This window comes from Anoplophora glabripennis, unplaced genomic scaffold, assembly GCF_000390285.2.
Source record: "Anoplophora glabripennis isolate ALB-LARVAE unplaced genomic scaffold, Agla_2.0 scaffold510, whole genome shotgun sequence".
NCBI lineage: Eukaryota > Metazoa > Arthropoda > Insecta > Coleoptera > Cerambycidae > Anoplophora > Anoplophora glabripennis.
In genome coordinates this window covers 296,248-311,377 of record NW_019416728.1, presented here as the reverse complement: position 1 = coordinate 311,377, position 15,130 = coordinate 296,248, and the positions used below count along the sequence as shown (strand labels likewise).

General features: G+C 34.3%; 1 protein-coding gene across 1 annotated transcript in view; it reads left to right on the top strand.

Moving 5' to 3' along the window:
- The first annotated feature begins 6,682 nt into the window (after positions 1 to 6,682).
- LOC108908339 (tetratricopeptide repeat protein 28) overlaps positions 6,683 to 15,130 on the top strand; it is a 36,376-nt gene continuing 27,928 nt past the window's right edge. Inside the window, exon 1 of the mRNA XM_023455325.1 lies at positions 6,683 to 7,079. Within this exon, the coding sequence (XP_023311093.1) occupies positions 7,056 to 7,079 (24 nt within the window). The 5' untranslated portion in view covers positions 6,683 to 7,055. The remainder of the gene's footprint in view (positions 7,080 to 15,130) is intronic.

The following is a 15,130-nucleotide window of genomic DNA, read 5'->3' as shown; positions in this document are numbered from 1 at the left end:
ATATTTTAAAAGAATATTTTGTCTCAGTGTGATTTAGATAAAATAATAGATTTTCCTGCTATATCATACATTGCATATTGAAGTCGACATATCTCGAAAACAAGTACCTAAATATTGGGAAAAACTTTATATTACCAAAATTACCCAAAATTTAACAATCTTTCAGATGGAGTGTATTTCCACGTTCCAGGGAACAAAAAATTTTTTAGTATCGCCACGCCATCTATACAGAAAGATTTGAACTAACAGTTCTAACTACAATTTGAAGCTATTCGAGGGACCTAACAANAACCTCAGCCTGGAAGACTGTAGCATACATACCCAGTGAAAAGCTTTCCTGGATGCCGCTGCCTTCCAGATAAATTCCTGCTCCTGAAAACTCGTCTTCTACCCGAGATCCATCAGTATAGCACACTAGGGATCCCGGGGAGAACATATCACCTTCCTGCTTCCACTGCTCTCTCGAGGGGAAAGTGGTGACATACTTCCTTCCTAACCTAAGCCGGTCCTCTGCTTCCGTAACACTCATGGCGGATATTGGGATGTCCCTCTCCGCCCTGAGGGCCACGGAAGCATGACCCTCAGTGCGTCCTTTAGCTCTCCAACCACCGGCGTCCCTTATCCTAAGGTATGCCGCCATCGCCTCCCTCATAATCCATGTAGGAAGGGTCGGCAGCCCCAGAAGGACCTCTAACGCGGCAGTTGGGGTCGTCCTCATTGCCCCTGTAATACCTAAGCAGGCAAGTCTCTGGATTCTCACCAACTTCCTGGCTACTGTTACCCGGTCCACACACGGCCACCAGACCAAGGCCCCATACTGTAGCCTCGGCCTAACCACCGCCGTGTACACCCAGTGAAGCACCTTTGGATTGAGTCCCCAGTTTTTGCCAACTACCTTCCTTAACTGCCACATCAAAATACGTAAGAAACCCACTTGATCAAGTTCAGAACAATTTTTTTTTTGTTTTTCTTTGCGCTTGCGCTCGGTATTTAGTATTTATTGCCAATTACTCAAAATTTTGGGGATGCTTGAGCTAAACGGACTTCAGATGAGGATTCAGTACGGGCAAATCAAAGGTAGGTACATAGATACCACATTTTTTTTGTGCGGCTGTGTTATTTTTAAATATGGGGGATTCTATATACCTTTTTTTATCTGAAGTTGATCATTCGTTTTTTTTTTTATAATTTATTGTTTGTTAGTTAGTATGTGATGTGAATAAAGCCATTATAACAATATTTTAAAAGAATATTTTGTCAGTGTGATTTAGATAAAATAATAGATTTTCCTGCTATATCAATTATATCATACATTGCATATTGAAGTCGACAAATCTCGAAAACAAGTAAATATTGGGAAAAACTTTATATTACCAAAATTACCCAAAATTTAACAATCTTTCAGATGGACTGTATTTCCACGTTCCAGGGAACAAAAATTTTTTAGTATCGCCACGCCATCTATACAGAAAGATTTGAACTAACAGTTCTAACTACAATTTGAAGCTATTCGAGGGACCTAACAACCACAATTTCCGAAACTAAAATAAATTTCTTCATTTCGGAGATATTGGCAGTGGGAGTGTTAAATGGCACACCCTGTATAGTAACAATAAGTGACGGTAATTTTGTTTCAATAAGATAAAATAAAGGGATTTTTCAAGATAACTTAAAAGGGGTTAAAAAAGTTTCTTATAAAAGTTGTAGAGCATAAAATTCTACATGGTCCATCGACTTTTTCTGGTACTATTAAAATTAACAGAGTTAGGATGGCTAGAAGTTAAGGGATGATTTTAGAAATTAAAAAAATCATAACAAGCAAAACATGAATTTTATATTTTTTTTCAATCTACTCTAAAAAATGTAAACTATCTTTTCAGAGAAATAGATATATTTTTTAATTTTTAATAAAATAAAAAATTCCAATTTCACAAAGCGAACGCGATTTATTTTTGTCGACATGTAAAACAAAATTTCGAAGGCAACTTTTCATTATTTTAAATAATCAATCGAATGGCATAGAAAAAAATTGGTTCGGTGTTAGATCATAAAAATTAACGACTAAAAAAAATTTAAATTGTTATAACTTTTTTATTAGCAATTAAAAAATATATCTATTTCTCTAAAAAGTAGGTTTACATTTTTTGGAGTAGATTGAAAAAAAATATATATAAAATTCACTATTTTTTCTGTCTGTTATGATTTTTTTAAATATCTGAAATCATCCCTTAACTTCTAGCCATCCTAACTCTGTTAATTTTAACAGTACAAAAGTAAAAGTCAATAGACCATTTTTATGTAGAATTTTATGCTCTACAACTTTTATAAGAAACTTTATTTTTAGCTCTTACCTCTTATCTTGAAAAACCCCTTTGTTTTATCTTTTTCCACCCCTAGCCGACGGTTGAAAAAAAATAGTGTCATTTACTGTTGTTACATACCTCAAACAACCTTATATCAAAAATTTAGGCAAGTTGACCAAATTCCGATTAAAAGCGCATTTAATTGGACTCAAGCAAATAATAATTGTAAGTAATTAGGTAGGTACATACTTTTCCACGAAAATTATTAGAAACGGTTACCATTTTCAGTAACACATAATTCAGTAGAAAAAAATAATTTATATCAGATATTTCTCAGTCTACAAACTATATTCAAATCAGGAGAATCACAGAGAATCAAATTTGATGATTACAGTTTAGTGAATGGGAGAAATCTAGTGCAATATATTTTTTCGATACTGAAAATTACACTTTTCGTTCAAAGTTAAAAGAGGTATGGAGTGTAGAATGTTATGAATGTATCCTTTTTAATAATCTATTCGCTGTCCGTGGAAATAAATTTGCGATGCTTGTTAACCTTATTTCAGAGGATGATAGACAAACAAGGGAGGAGGAAATCGAAACTATAACTTATGACCTCACAAACAGTTATTAGATCTCTATGACATGTGGCTATGGTGTTGTAATTAGTGATTAGAAAAACTTTTGTGAGATTTTAAGCATTTTTCACAATACCCCATAATTTTGTATTATTGAGATGCATTTTTTTGCAATACGAAATCAAATTCTGTGAATTATTTATCGATTTGTTTTTGTTTTTAATTAATGCCAAAAATTTGAATATTTTTAACGTACGTTTCTTATGCAAAATGCTATGATGCCTGTTACAATCAAATTACGGGTGAAAAAATGGAAATGGTAAGACGAAAAAAAGTAGTACCGCACATTTCACAGAGAAATAAATTATCGAACATAAAAAGTTGCATAGTACACATTGTCAAGAAGAATTTCCCAATATTTTTACTAGATCGATTTTCGACCTTATATACTTTGGACATAAGTGCCAAAATAAGCGCTTCTTTGTCAATATTGCGATATTCTGGCAATATTTGATATTTACGAAGTTTCAAACACCAGGTGACAAATTAATAGGATTATAGAATTGATATATTTAAATTTAACAATATTGGCTTTTATAGTAATTAAAGATAATTTCATATAAGCGAAGTAACCTCGCAACAGGGTATCATTCAGGAAAAGTTTGGTATGGGTTAAGACTGTTAGAGTACGTCTATGATAAACCACTTGAAGAAAGAACACACTCGATAAACACACTGACACAGCACAACACCAAGAAAAACAATAAAAATACTTAGTACAATTAGAAAATGCCGAGATTAAACAAAAGAAGAGAAAATGCGCGATGACAGTGATGACATATCTGACCTGCTTATGAGGCTATTCTTTTCGAGCATGCGCATTAGTAGTGATAGGGCTAATTTTAAATTTTTACTTTATTTAAATTTAGGAACATTGTTTTATATCGTTTTTTGTAATTTTAAGTACATTATTAATGTATTTATTTTACGAAACATGTGTTGGCTGTTCTTAAATACTTCCAAATCCTTGTAAAAATAAATTAATTTGAAGTTGTTCATAGTACACAGGGCTCAGATTCGGTCTATACAATTTCAACTATGACATTTTGTTGCGGGTTGCCTATACTCTATGTGGATTAGTTGATGCCCTCGAACGGTGTGCGGAGGTTCTGGCTCCACTATATTCTCTTCAACAGCTTTTTTACTGCTTTTGCCATTTTCTGTTCTAATTTTCAAGCACTCATACTTTCTATTGGTCACAAATTTTCCTTTCTGTCGACTACATTCTTCATCCGACATTTTTATGGGTTAAAGCAATCAGTTATGCGAGCGGACACATAGCATCATGTGTATACCTATATACAAGACAAGGACTGCCAACTGCCAACATACAAATAATAAAGCAGCAAACTCGTGCGCTGTTGCCAAGTTTCTGTTGCAACTTCTGCCATTTATTTATGCATATTGGGTAAAAAATAATAATAGTCCAGTCATTGAAGGTAAAATACGGCGTTACTGTATAATTTCCCCAAATAGCACCAATTTGCACCAAAGTTGACCCAGTGCCGGGGGTGCTTTTTATTTTTTAGGGGTAAAAACTACCCCTATTCGAAAATAATTATAGAATTGTATAGATTCCAGCGTGTAATAGGTTAAAATAATTTTTAAATAAGTAATTTTGATGACTTGAAAGTTGTCAATCCCTAAAAACCACCCCCTATGACAGTAATCATTAAAAAATAATGTTGAAAAATATTATTCAGCAACATGGAATAATTTAATCATATACCTAGTGATTAAATTAAGACTTCTTTACTGTTTTAATTTTTTAATATTTATTTATAAGTTTCAACCCTTATAAAAACCACCCCTTGCAAAAAATCGAACAATTATAGTTAAAAAAAATTTTTTAGTTCAAAATATAATACAATCTTTTTATTATTTAAAATGTAATGTATTTATTTATTTTCAAACCTTAAAAAAACCCTACTGATTAAATTTGCAATCAAAAATTGGGAAAATAAGAATGTTATTTTTATATGGATTGTAATTTTTTTATTTTTATAAAAAAAAAATTTTTTATTGAAAATAACATAAATAATCAAAAATGTAAATACATCTGTGCCTAAAATATAGCTATAATGTGTATTCATCAGTGCTTCAATATACGTGTTCTGATATCTGCAAAAATATGTGTTTGGCATTTTACCCATAACTCGCTTAGTTTTTACGCTATCAAGCCCTTTAAAAAACCATTTTGTAGGTTTTTTCAAGGGCTATAAGATCAATTTTCTTTCAACCCTTATTTTTGTAAGGGTTTGAGCTGAAATGGCTTGAACAAGTTGCTATTTACGAACATATGCAAATTAGAAACGGACATATCTTACTTAATTTTTATCCTACAAGTTTTCAGAAAATCAAAATCTACATTTTTGTACTCTACAAAATTTTGCGTATCATTAATAGTTTTTGAGTTATTTTGAAAAGACAATTTTTTTCAAAAATACAAAAATTCTCCTTTCACTTTATGCTCAACTTTTTTTCAAAACTAAGCACTTCAAACCGGTCAAACTTCTAGAGCATATTACAAATACATAAATAAAGTAAATTGTAAAATAGTAACGATTATTTTCAATTGGGGTGGTAATTAGGGGGTGATTTTCACGTTTTTTGTCGTCGAAAACAATACGGACCAACTTTGTTTTCGTCATAACTCGCTTAGGTTTGATGCTAGGGAAATAAAATAAAAGTTTTTTCAAGCACTTTAAAAAAGGTTCTATTAGTATTCCCTGGAAAATGCATTGGTTTTTGGTTATTTTACGTTCAAACTTTCAATTTTGGCGTTTGACGAATAAGAACCAACCTTCAACAAGCTATTACTCCGCTTGTATTGGGTCTACAGACACCATTTTTTACAAGCTACATTTTTTTATGAGGATGATTTTTTTGATAAAATACTTACTTTTTGAGTTATTCGCGAAAAACTGTCTGAAAGTGTTTTTTTTTTGGTTAAAAAATTAACGCCGAATAAGTCGAAAAGTATTGACTTTCAGAAAAAACTTTATAGAGCAAAAGTTGCTTAGAATTGATCGAATATATCGATTCCCGGAGTTAATTTCAACGAGGCATTTTTCACCCCCGAGAAGGGGTGGCCTCCACCCCAAGGTAAAAGTACCGGGGTACAAGGTTAACTTTGAAGTAGAGGGTAAATAGAACCTAAATCCAAATTTTTATGAAAATCGGCGTTGTTTGACAAAATTATACGGGAAAATAGTCATTGACTGGACTATAATTATTGGAAGATGGAAATATATAATTTTAAGTACTTTAAACTCGATTTTGTTCAATATCTACAAGAAAGTATCTCAATCTACTTACTTTCTAGTCATAAAGAATATTTTTCTTTGCATTTACAGCAATGATTTTATAACACGGTAAGCACCCGATCTTCTTTAACAGTAAGACTATTTTTAGATCTCGCAGCGCCGCCACTGGCCCCGCACGCGAACGTCGAACTCTACTTATTCCCCTTCGGCGGCGCCCTCCGACCCCCCAGAGCGCCGCCGCTGCCCCCCTCTCTCGCCCGTCCAATCGAGCATCACGTCACCCATGCCCGTCTCCCACCGGACCCGAGACAAAAAACGATCGCGTGCAGCCGAACCGAACACCGCAGCCACCTGAGAGATCGCCGACTCTACCTGCCTGCATTCCGACATCCATCCAAGATGGCCGCGCCGCGGAATGCGAGCGAAGAGTAAATAAACGCAGCGGGCCGGGCCTAGGGCGACGACGTGCACTTGTTTCGACGCCGCCGCCTGCGACACACGCCGGGAGGATCCGCAGATGCGTCTACGCCGCCCGGGAACGGAAGTTACGGTGATAAAACGGCTTGCTTCGTGCGTCCTTCCGCTGTTAAATGTCCCCAAGGGTCGACAGTCGAGTGTTGTGAGAGGAATCCCGCGAAAATCGTGGTGGTTTCCGTGAATTTGTACGGGATAAGGTCGTGGGCACGTTAAGTGGCCTGTGGGAAAAGACAATGGCCCTCTGGATGTGGAATTTGTGTGTGATTGATTTTTTTTAATTACCAGTGAAGCGTGTGTGCGTGTTGGTTTAAACATTGAAGTGCCCCACGGTGTAATATGGTCCTGGAAGACTGGATCTCGTACGGGAGAGAATGTCACATAGAGATTTTACAGAGGTATGACTTGTTAACGTTTTTCACGTCACGGCGTACCTAAGACCTATATAAAAAAGTAGATTGAGCACTGCGGACCGCTTAAGTAGTGTAACGGTATTCATAACAAAAAAAAAAAAAAATAGAAAGCAGTGTTAGTTGCAGCGGTTTTACTTCTAATATGCGTTGAAAATACTCGATACGCATCCGTTTTGGTGTTTTTTTAATTATCGCGCAAGTAAATAACAGTTGAGTTCATTTCAACGACAGAAAAGTGATCTTATCTTTAACCTAACCTATTATTATCCCTTCTCGACGTATCCGCGACGTTTCTGGAAGAAGGTACGTAGAATTCAAAGTATTTCTAAGGTTAAAACGTGATCGTACGTGGTACCATCGCGGATTCCCGTACCTGGTACATAGCGGATACAGATAGATAGCAGTCGCTAAAAACTTGTCAAACTATGCATAACATTACAGCACTTATAACGTTACATATGTTGACTTATACAGTCCGAGGAGCTACCATTAACTAGCCTGCTTTAACGGTACTCCGGGAGATAAAAAACAGTCGAAGAAGGCGATGGTGCTTGTTACGATTCGAAAAATTCGATTAAAAATGTCTTGTTAGATGCTAGATCGGTCGAGTGGGCCGGGAGAGAGCGATCCGTCTTCGTAGATGTCGTTTGTTCGGTGACAGGCTCGATTTTGGGGTTTAATGATGGTACGTCGCCAGGAAGGTTTCGTGTTGGTGCGGAGGTGTTTAAATTTGAAAGGAAAATTCGAGATAGGTACGTCCACGGGATGATGAGTTTTTGAGAACGGGAATAAATTGTGTAATAAAAAATTTATACTCTGCAAGAAGCTTTTGAGTTCAATACTTTTGTTTTCGATTAAAACACAGGGTGTAAATAAATAAGTGGGTGGATCTTTCGTATAAAAAAAAATCTCATTTGAACATTCCCTTTGAAGATGCAAAAGCTTAAAGATGGTGCCAAAAAAAGAAGTTTTTAATTTTTTTCTGAAATACCAAAAAATAGTGACAGAAATGAAATTAAGTAGACGTTTTCTGATAAATGAGAAGGCACTCAGTAAATAATTTTTTTAACGAAATTAGGAGCAATAATTTATTAGCAAGAAATATGCCTTTTAAGTGTACTTACAATTTTAAATTTCCTTTATTTAACAATTTTACTGCAAACAGAATTGATAGAGTAAAAGACATACTTTCTAAAAATAATCTAATCAATTTAACACAATCTAAACATGGGCCAGGCCAGGAAAATAAACTGGGAAATTACCATTTCGCGACTTTTTGTTTCGGCAAGCTGAATATATCACTATAGATGCTAAATATTATGTACAGTAACATATTACTTTCCACAGTCATAAAAATGGGGGGAAGATTGTTTACAGGGTGGTTAATTGTATAATTTTTACGTAAATTCACGGTTTTCGCTTATAACTTTTTTCCGTTCATTTCTACGAAGAAAGACCTACAAAAGACCTACAAAGCTAGTCCTCGAGCGTCAAAAAATATTGATTAGATCAAAAGGTCTAAACAGAAGAAGTTTATTTATGACTTTTGAATTAAACATTTATAAACTGCGTTATTACTACCAGAACGTTTCGGCATCCCATCCTCTCATTCCCTATCACTGTCTAATAACTCACGCGAAATCTGGAATCGGTAAGTTGAATAGTTTACAAGTTATGGCCTTATAAACAAATTTAATTAGTCTGGACGATCCCGAGCATTTCCCACAATCACACTGATTTTTTTCATGGTAGATTTCATAATAATACATTGAAATCTATAATTTTTTTTAATTTCAAATTTGCAACCTGGTACTTAATTTTTTTTATTTTTTAGCCTTAGTTGCAAAATGAAATATATGGTGCACGAGCGTGATATAGTTATTACATATTCGGAAAGCTTATGAAAAGAGCTTTAAGTTAAAAAAAAACATGTCAAGATTCGTTGAAAAACAACGGAGTTACAGACTGTCAAAGTTGACGGCCTATTGTTAAACAAATTATTGTTTTTTTTATTGTCAAATGTTGATAGGTCGCTTGATTTTCGGCGAGCCGTGGCGCGGCGGAAGGGTGGGGGAAGCGAACGACAGCGAGTCCAAAGAAAATGATCATAATAATATTCATAGCCCTGCCGTTAAATAAGCGAAATTCGCTTGAAAACGATATATTTGACAGTCTGTAACTCCGTTGTTTTTCAACGAATATTGACGATTCTTATTTAACTTAAAGCTCTTTTCATAAGCTTTCTGAATATGTAATAAATAATATATAACTATACCACGCTCGTGCGTCACATTTTGCAACTAAGGCTATAAAAATTAAAAAAAAAATTCCAGGTTGCAAATTTGAAATAAAAAAAAATGTTAAATTTCAGTGTATTACTATGAAATCTACCATACAAAAAATCAATGCGATTGTGGAAGATGCTCGGGATCGTCCAGACTAATAATTAGTTGATTTGTTTATAAGGCCATGCCATAACTTGTAAACTATTCAACTTACCGATTCCAGATTTCCTGTGAGTTATTAGACAACGATAAGGAATGGGAGGATGCGATGCCAAAACGTTCTGGTATTAATAACGCAGTTTATAAATGTTTAATTCAAAAGTCATAAATAAACTTCTTCTGTTTCTCTTCTTCTAAGGAAACCTTTAAAGTAATCAAATATCTGTCAATTTAATTCTGCATGTGATTTGATTTAAAAATTGCAAACTTAGTGGTTGTTTAGTAGTTATTTTGAATAATATAAAGTTAAAAAATGTCTGATTCCGAGTTTTCTCTGACTCCACCGGAGTTAGTAGAAGCAGCGAAAGTAGCGTCACAAAAATTATTGTCAGCTAAATCGCGGAAAATTTACTTATGTATATTGTATATATCCGGGAAAAAAGTATACTCACTTTTTTCCCGGGGAAAACAGCAATTTCATAAAAAGTGACATTTTGTTACCTGTCAACAGAGATAAAATGTCAAACTTTTTTCCCGTTACAGAAAAAAGTAACTTTATTTCACTAGAAGAATAATGAAAAACTAATAAACCTATTACTTATTACTTATTAACATTAACATTTACGACTTTCCGACCCTGTATACAGTAAATAAGTATTAAACAATTTTTTTTGTGCATTTACAAATTTAAACGCCTTCTTGTTGAAAACGGTTAGCATTAGAGATATTAGTAAGGTATATACGTTTTTTAAGCAGAAAAGTTGGGGGAAAAGATTTCTCCAGCTGAAAGTGAAATACACCGTGGCTCAAAGAAGTTTCGGCAGTGTAAGTGCGTCCTAATGGTCGCTTGTCGATTCGAATTTCTCATCCCAACCCCCCCAACCCCCCGAAGCGAAATTTCATGAGACAGAAATCCAAGAAGACCCCTGCGTCAGTTTCTTGGAATTAACCGCATTCGACACCCGAGGTAGAAAGACATTGGCGGGTAATTTCAGGGCACAGTCCGTTCATCTTTAATAAAAAAAAAAAAAATAGAAGCTACAGTGTTGTTACTGACAAAATTACGAGTACCTAGATTAGCTCACGGGAGAGGGTTATTTTCACAGTTCTGTTAATCCACTTCTGTGTCATAAAATCTGTATATAGCCCAGTTACTGTAGCTGAAAATATAGTAAAACCTCCGAATTTTTTATAACCGCATCGATTTTTCTCAAAATTTAGAATTAGGCTCATCTTACCCCCCACTTCAAAACTTATATATGCGCTAGGTGTGCTTTTTGTTCTTAAGGGGTGAAAACCACCCCTTAAGAGAAGAAAAAGAAAACATACAAATTTAAGCATTTTATGTAATCAAATCTTTTTTATTTATGCAGTACGAGTAATTTCATGAACTATCTAACATGAAAATTAATGTATCCCAAATTTTCAACCCGGAAAAACCTTTAAAAACCACCCCTTTGGATGAAAATAATATTAAAACTTTTTTTCAACTTGAAAGGTTTTAGTCATGCATTTTTATCGAATTAAAATTGATTTCTTCACTAAAAAATTTTCTTATCGATTGCAACTTTTCAACCCTTGAAAAATACCCCTTCTTTCGAAAATAAAATGAAAAAATATTATTGAAAGAGTAGAAACATTTTAAATGTGCATTCGTATTAAATAAACATTTATTCCTTTCTTATAAAATAATTTTGAATTGATTGCAACTTTTCAACCCTTATTAATTAATAGTTTAAATAACTAGATAGGTTTCACAGGGTCTAACGACACTTATAGTGTACGATAATTCAATATACAAAGAAATCTAAATAAAAAAATTAGATAAATTTGGAACGAATACACTGAAGATGAATTTTTCGAGGCAAATCTGGATCGGGCTGAGGCAGTACAGGATTGGGGGTTATGAAGGCTTGCAAAAATTGTAATAAAATTTACAGAGTCGTATTTAAAAAAATTAAGTTGATGGTCCCGGAGAGACGGAAACGTTACATATACAAATTGATTATGCCATTCGATAGAGGGCTAAAAGTCGCCATGAGAAAGTGTTTCAATATCACCTCAAACAAAGTTGAAATGAAACAAAAACGGATTTCCAAAATTTCGTTTTTTTTTTAATATTTCGAAAACTAATCATGTTAGCCTTGATTTTTTAGAGACATAATATTGGTCCTCTGATTACGCAACTTTGCCCCCATTTAAGCTAGGTCGTATCTTTTACCGTTTTCGAGATCCCTTTAGTGAGAAACGAATTTGTAACAGCTGTGTGTGAGGGTGTGTGTGTGTGTGTGTGTATGTGTGTGTGAGGGTGTGTGCGTGTGTATAGTATAGTGTGTATTATAATATAGTACTAGTTTATTCGAATATACACATACTAAATACGTATATATGCAAAAAAGATCTAAATGCTTCAAAATTCTTGTTTGAAATAAATTTTCCTAAAATTATAACCTATACACGTGTTTATTTTTTTGACGATAACTTTCTTACTTTTTAAGATTTTTAATCGCACAAAGGCTCATTTTGTAGGGAAATGTAAGGGCTACGTGAACTGTTGAGTTGATCTCTTTTAAGCCCTTCATTTTTTAAGTCCGAAGGGTTTAAAGGGCTCGAAAAGGGTGGTTCTGTCATTCATATGATAACTTAAAATGGCGACATCTCTATTAATATTAATTTTAGAGGAATAAAAAATAAAGCACTATCTTCAGCAAAAATAAAGCTAAATTTTTTTACTCTTGTATTTTTTTCGTACACCCTTTATGTAATTTTTAAATTACAGCGTAAAAATCGATTTTTTTTTAAATTTGAAAAATTAACATTTTCAAAAATTAAGTTTTTTTTCAAAATCATGCTTTGTAAGTGAGCCAAAGACCCAGAACATATTCTTAGAACATAAATGAAGAAATCTGTAAATGGATTGCATTTAATTTTAATTCTGTCGCCAAAGGCACTGATTTGTTTATTAATTTTTTCTTAAAAAAAATGAGACTATCATGTTATTTCGATCATATTTCCGTTAATTTTGATTCTAAAGACTTTTAAAACAGCTCATTTTAAAGGTTTTTCAAAGTACTTTAAAAAAGGTTCAAATAGTTTTTTTCCTAATATTTATGGTTTTGGCGTTATTTAACGTTAACTGGTTCCAATTTAGTTTTTAGCTAACATATAATAATGTTTAAAAATCCATAACTCGGTTTATATTGCAATTAGAGAAAAACAAAATAATGCCATTAGATTTGTTTTTTTATTACCTTTCTTTTTGTTCATTACAACTTTTTCGTTAAATCCAATGGTTTCAGAGTTATTTGCCAAAAACTGTCCGAAAACAAACACTTTTTCAGTAAAAAAATCAACATATTCAATGACGAATTACTCGGAAAGTATTGGATTATCCAAAAAACTGTATATAACATTTATAACTTAAAATTAACTCCTATATCGATTTCTGTGGTTATTTTGGGCGTAAAAATTTCCAGCCCCAAGAAAGGGTGAGAACCACCCCCAGGACAAAAGCATACTTCGGCTGCACTATATAAGTTTTGTTCCTTGAGGCATTCCCCGCATTCACTCAAAATTTCACGTCAATCGGTTCAGTTATAAAGAATTCGGAGGTAAAAACCCTGAGTAACTGGACTAATAGAAGTTATTTGAAAAAAACTATTTTTTTGTTACCTTTGACGCCCTCTAGCTGCTTGTTTTTACGAATTTCAGCGCCTTATTATCCCGAAACAAAATTCGTCACCACCCTGTATTTCTAGGCCGGCCGGAGACGGCACTGCATCCTCATTCACGCATCAGTGTGGCATACATGAAACCTCTAAATTATTTTCAAACGCCTCTACCTGCAAAAACAGCTGTTCCCAACGCCTGCACCGACTTCTAAAACCGCCAGTCATCGTTACGACGCTCCTACCGTGAACGGACGGATTCTTTGTTCCGAAATGGGACGTAAAAACCGTCGTCGTTGACCTACCGTCGAGAATCGCCTTTCGGGGAATTGCACGCCCGAAAAATTAAGTTCCCTTTCCGCGAAACGTGCCGCTTGTGGCGAATGGTGACCCGAAACTTCGAGAAATTGCATTTTTCCGTTGGAAATTTTAACGATAGATCAGGCAGGTAACCCGGCAAGGTTACTTTCCTCACCCGGCAACAGAGTCTCTCGGTTTCACGCGTTTAAAGATGCGCCTAACGGGTGTTTTATTGTTTTTGCCGATACTGACGTCTTATATATGACTATGAATTATCCGCGTTCGGATATAAAGTTTCGTTAATTAGCGGTGTGATTGCGCGTGTCTCCTGTAGGTACCGCTTCGGGTTACTTCGCTAGTTTCTCGTTGAAGTCGCCCGATTCTATACAGGGAGAGCGAGTTAGAAGCGAGCCTTGTTGGATTAATGATGTGTCGAAATTTAAAAATGCGAATTTTTGGCGATGTTTCGAGATATACGTACACTGAAAAAAAAAGTATTTGGATTAAATGAGCATATAGTTTTAAATGGAATTATTTGCCGTAAATGTTATTTTATTCTATTCAAATGTATACAGGGTGTCTCACTTCGATTTGAATTTTGAAAATTTGGGATACCGGGTTTTCGGGCATGCCCTTCTCAACTAAACTAAAGGCGTCCACGTACCACTTCCGGTTATACCGGAAGTTGCCATCAATTTGCTTATTTTAAATGGAACACCCTGTATATTATTGCAATTTTGGATTCTACGTGTTATTTTAGGTGGACTTTTATGAAGTTTCCCTATTCCTAAAATTAACCGTTTTCGAGTTATTTAATTTTTTTCAAAAAAATGGAGAGAAACAGTGACTAGCTTCAGACCATTTGTATTTTATGGTAAGAAAGATAAAGCAACAAAATTTATAGGGGGGATAGCTAGACCCCTGAGCTTCCCATCCATACTTTCAAAGTGGCTTAATTGCATACAGTGTGCTAGAAATTTAATGCCGAGTTTAGTTAATTTCAAACCTTCACAAGTCGGTTTTTTTAAATGGAACACCCTGTATGTTTTTCTATATTCTAATACATAATTTTATTCTCTTTCGAATGGTATCAGGCTTCCCTATACCTATCTCTTCTAGGTTTTAATTTTTTGTGTAATCACCTAAAATCATGTAATTTCTTGCGAGGATAACTGTGGAAACAAACAACTAAACTGTCGATTTGTTGTTACTCTCTTGCAATGACAGTTTAATTTAGTGTTTATAAGAAATGGAAAACAGTACATATTCAAATGCTGATATTTTAAATTTATTATTCATTCACGGACGTTGCAATGGGATTATAAGCAGAACATTTACAGTTTTTAATGAAATATATCCAAATTTGCCACCAATGAGCAGAAGAAAGTTAAGAAGAATTTTAGCAAATCAACTAGATACGGTCGAATTGGTGCAGCAAGAATTTTACTAAAACCGATTACTTCAAATGAAGATAATGTAATAAATGTGCCAGCCTATTTAGCCCAGTCGGGTTGTCATTTAACCTGGAAAAAATTAGGGACCACAATTTTATTGTTCTAACCTTTAGGTGGGGTCAATAGTAGTGTAAATTCAGAATCGCGACTGAATTCCACCCCTGCATCAG